At 43.5% G+C, this 4,726-nt stretch overlaps 2 protein-coding genes across 2 annotated transcripts in view; one reads left to right on the forward strand and one right to left on the reverse strand.

Moving 5' to 3' along the window:
• T265_03735 (hypothetical protein) overlaps positions 1 to 4,726 on the forward strand; it is a gene marked incomplete at both ends in the record, with an annotated part of 102,565 nt that overhangs the window by 56,529 nt on the left and 41,310 nt on the right. Inside the window, one exon of the mRNA XM_009168282.1 lies at positions 1,968 to 2,091. Coding sequence (XP_009166546.1) covers positions 1,968 to 2,091 — 124 coding nt within the window. The remainder of the gene's footprint in view (positions 1 to 1,967; positions 2,092 to 4,726) is intronic.
• T265_03734 (hypothetical protein) overlaps positions 1 to 4,726 on the reverse strand; it is a gene marked incomplete at both ends in the record, with an annotated part of 45,352 nt that overhangs the window by 10,919 nt on the left and 29,707 nt on the right. Inside the window, 2 exons of the mRNA XM_009168281.1 lie at positions 1,232 to 1,439; positions 2,942 to 3,049. Coding sequence (XP_009166545.1) covers positions 1,232 to 1,439; positions 2,942 to 3,049 — 316 coding nt within the window. The remainder of the gene's footprint in view (positions 1 to 1,231; positions 1,440 to 2,941; positions 3,050 to 4,726) is intronic.

The following is a 4,726-nucleotide window of genomic DNA, read 5'->3' on the forward strand; positions in this document are numbered from 1 at the left end:
TCCTTTGACTTCTATTTCTCTAAAGTGTAGCCCCGATCTTAACCTTTTCCACGTGATTTCTGTTACCATATAAATTTGTGATGTATTAGCCAAGATGAACAATCACAGAAAACAAGCTTTGTTCGCTACCTTCTTCGTTCTCATGACTACAATGGGTATACTCAGCCGCCTGACACAATTATAAGATTAGTTTTAAGAATTTGGCCTTCCTGACAGGACTTTTGAAGTCATGCCCACATTCTAGAAGACACTTGAAAGCAAATATTTGTACTACTGATCTACTGATAAGGTTGCTGGAAATCCATCAACAGCCCACGACCGGGTTCGCCCTTCTTGGGGCTCATCAGGTAGGCGCGGTCCCCGGGTTTCCGTCAACCTTATGTTCTACTTGAAACCAAATTGCACAAAATTAGCGAATATACACTCATCTGCAAATTAATTTGGTTCTTTTCACATTCAATTGCCTGGGAACATCATAAACGAGAGATTCAACTGGGTTCCAGGTGAGTCTCTCGAAAGAACCTAATTAGTTTGCAGATGAGTGTATGTACACTTAAAAGCACTTATCTGGTGAACGGGAAGTCCGAGATTTTTCTGGTGTCTTGCTTTGTGTACTTATAATTTATAACGTATAACTAGTAAATTAGCCAAGTTTCACTTATGAGTATCTCACTTAATAAACTGAAATTCCGGCATCACAAATGAGTAGTAGACCAGAGGGTGCTTTTGAGTGACTCTCGACTTGTAACCTAAACGTGCATCATACACTAGGAACGTGGGTCGATCCACTTGGACCCCGTTTCTTAGAAGTAACCACGTCCATGAGTCCACACCAATCGGGTTTTGCTCTCACCATCAGTACTGTATGCCCTTGGTCTTGTCAAGGCTGGATTTCCGGACATCTGGAGTGCGAGACAGGGCGCGCTGGACGCATAGGAATTGTCACGTGACTTATTAGCCCATGCACTTGACATCTGGAGTGCGAGACAGGGCGCGCTGGACGCATAGGAATTGTCACGTGACTTATTATCCAAGAACATGAACTTCTGATGAGCTCTAATAAGAGTGAAACTCAAATCCAGCACTTTTCCCATTTATGTCTACACCAAGGAGTCCCCACCAGAACAATTGTGCCAAGATTTGAAGAGGACTGCCCATACCAGAATGATGTGAACATGAGCTATAGAAATCCCACAAAAACCAAAAAAAGTTGAGTTAAACAAAAACTCACCCAAACTTGACATCCACGACATTGGAAAGCGCATTATTGTGGACGCACCACCGACTTCTACCAACTTTTTCAACAATTTCAGCCGAGTCTGTCCATCCCGACGGTATTCAAACATTCGAGTCGCAGCCACGGCGAGTGCGCTTCCTAAGCCGTGAGTCAATTTCAAATTGACGTTTGTTCGTGAATACCTCAGAAGAATATCAATTGCCTACGGAAGGAAGCAACAGAAATCAAAGGAGGCTTAAACTCGGCCTTTAAGTTGGTAAATCTCCTAGGATGCCTAGGAAAAGCCATATTGCAGGGAAGAAAGCCATGCTATGTGAACCACATGCCTTAGTACTTTTACCAACGTCTTCCTTCGCCCGAAAAAAAGAAAGTTCAGCTGCAAAATACACGCAGTTACCAACTAAGTTGGTTCTAAATGGAGACGCAAGTGAAGAGTTTACAGCCACACACCATATAAACAATGTGTCCCTCAGAAAGGCACAGTCACCCCTCGAATACTAGAGGCTACCGGCAAGCAAAACCCACGACTGACACAGAATTGTATGTCATCAAAGTATTTCTAGTCCAAATTTTACGTGATGAACTTTACAGGCCAATCGGGTCATTTTCCTTCCAACTTTGCTTATTCAAAGCAAGCTGCGTCGAGGGGAACATTCTTCCAGTACGACAGAGTTTGTAGGTTCATTTTCATGTCTTTCCGTTTATACCTCATTTGTTTTTCTGATACCAGAGAGAACCCAGAGACATTCTAACTGGGAAAATCCAAGTGCGTGGTTCAAACTCGTAACATATGACGTGGCCAGCTCCAAGACGCCGAGAAATCACGTGATTAATGATCTCCAGCTGATTTGCACGTATGTTGATGCAACACTCTAGGTATTCACATACAATTAATAAGTAGCTTATTTTCACTTTGTGCATATATAGTGGGAGTGAATGCGGTTATCTCTTTGTGACCATGTTATGTGAGCATCGATTGGTCAATACTCGTTCATGCTGGTGTGTGGCTCAACATGGTAAGCTCAAGTTGTCTCCTCACCAATCGCCTTCTAGCTTTATCGAACAGGACACTGGGCGACACGAGGCTTACATGCACCTACCACACCAGTCCACAAGGGATTACATCATGAAAGCCTTGCACAGCAGAAGCTGCTAGTGGCAAACGAATTGTGCCTGTCTCGTCAGCTGGCAAGTTCCTCTTCAAGCCCGTTGACATCATGAACAAAAATAACAGATTCTGTGTTCCATCATCCGATGAAGCAAATGACGAGAGATTAGTTTGAGCCAATGAAAAAGCCAATCCCATTATTCAAGTGTGGATACGTTTACCTGTTCAGAGGGGAAGATAGTATATCTGAGTCAACCATGAAGACCTACAAACACTCTGCTCTATCACCAGACGCCTTTCCCCAGCCTTCGTCATGCGGACGTTCTCTTCGTATGTTGAGTGAAATTTCATCGACCCCGTGATCTTCCCAGGTGTTATGGTGGCTGGACAGATTTAGGACCATTCTACGAGTTTGCTAACAAACATATTATCCGTTCTGTAGAAATTAACCGCTTCTCCAACCTTCACAAATACAACCAACTTGTTATAACTGCCCAGAGAGATGCACGCGGCTTCCATGCCTACCATTCCCTTCCACAAGTGTATCATGTAGATGGTGAACAATGCTTTCGTCTAACAAAAGCCTGAAGACTCACAAAGTCATTTCCAGAGGCGATTGCTAGCGTTAGAGCCGTGTGCCCGTTGCAAGTCAGATTTGGGTTAGCACCGTGATCCATCATGGCCTGAACCATTGCTGCGGCATTCTGTAAACAGGGAGAGCGAACAGGGTACTGCGCAGGTCAAGTGACAGGACAAAAAGGGAAACGGGATCAAAAGTGATGTGGAATACAATCAGGGGTACTGCAACAAAATTTCAGATATTACTCTAGCGAAAATACCGTGAAGATACCGTACCACGAGGATTATTTTGCTGGCATTTTCAATATGCTGATAAGTGACTCTTTGCTTTGATGGAAACATTGTAGAGATTCTAATGTACCTACTTCGGCGCAAAGCACTCCTCAGCTTCACCGATTCCTGCAATGTCTCAGTTGATTAAAGAAGTGAAAACAGACTGATAGGATATCCTAAAGGCTACAAGTTAACAAACGTGAAAGCAGATGATATCCCACTGGTGTAGGCCGAGCAATGTAATGGAAAGATCAGGGTTTCTGCGTAGTGCAGACCAGCCCTCGATCCAACATTCTCGAAGAATTAAAAATACGAAAACGTATATGAAATAAGTTGCTAGTTTATCGTTAGAACTGCCTGCGTTTGTTCTTCCCTAGAAGAACCATCTTCTTCAGAAGGGCGCCCGCCAACACATAGCTGCTCCTTTGAAGTGTACTAAAATAGTAAAGAGCATGGAAGAATCAATCCCTTGGAAAAAGCCATCTCTGATTGGTCCATTTAATGAGCCGTCTAAAAAGAGTGAACTTTGCTTACCAGACCTTCCATCCAAACATATGCCAGAAAAAAAATTACTTCTTACAAAAGCTGCGTTCTGGTATAATAAGGCGCAAAACGTAATGTATTTTCCAGGTGAAATATTTTCTGACCTTAAATACTTTGCAGATCAATTAGTGAGAATCGTATGGTGAGAATTTGACATATTCACGTCAGTGCATCTCCCCGAGGTTTTAAATCCACATGTGAGCCGAGGTAGATAGTCAGTAAAGTCAGTCACGATACTTGTTGTACAATTAATGCTACAGGCAAGCATTTCTTAGCGTACAGATGTGCCTGGCTCCAGAAAACTAGAAAAAACGCGGTCGTTTTGCGGCAGGCACTTCAAAAGTTGTGCTGATTTCAATGGTACATCCGTTTTCAAACTGACGGTCCATTTGGTTATTGGATCTAAGTGAAATGCCTATTCTGAAAGCGAACACATGTGGCTGAAGGTTGGTCGAAGGCTGACCGCTTAAATCTAAAAATCTCGGATTAAAATTCAAGATGGCCGTTCTCCCTTTGGCCTAACCGTCGTTTGCCGAAGAGAGTGCTGTTTTTCACGCCCAATTCAGAGTGGCGGAAGCAGATAGGTTGCCAATCGCTGACCTGGCAGAAGGGTATGAAAGGAATCAAGAGACGTTTGGGTGCTGTCGGTGCTACGCGCCTTTTATGATAGGGGCCGCCTGATCCACACTGCTCCTGGTTGGAGACGCTGCAAACTATGGCTGCCAACCGATGTCAGTGGCGTCCTTGTTGTCAGTTTCTATCCAGATTGCCTGAATGAGTGTACAGAGATTTAGGCAGCTCAAAAAGATTGAAGTAAATCGCTTTTCCGTCCACCCTCATTCTTTTCTTCACAATGGAGCTTTCAAATAAATCATGGTTATACGACAGCCAAGCGTCGGTGTTGAACAGTGATGTCATGCTGTGGAAGACGATGATGATGATGATGATGATGATGATGATGATGATGATGATGATTAGTCTGATGA

The sequence above is a fragment of the Opisthorchis viverrini genome (assembly GCF_000715545.1).
Source record: "Opisthorchis viverrini unplaced genomic scaffold opera_v5_54, whole genome shotgun sequence".
In the NCBI taxonomy this organism is placed as follows: Eukaryota; Metazoa; Platyhelminthes; class Trematoda; order Opisthorchiida; family Opisthorchiidae; genus Opisthorchis; species Opisthorchis viverrini.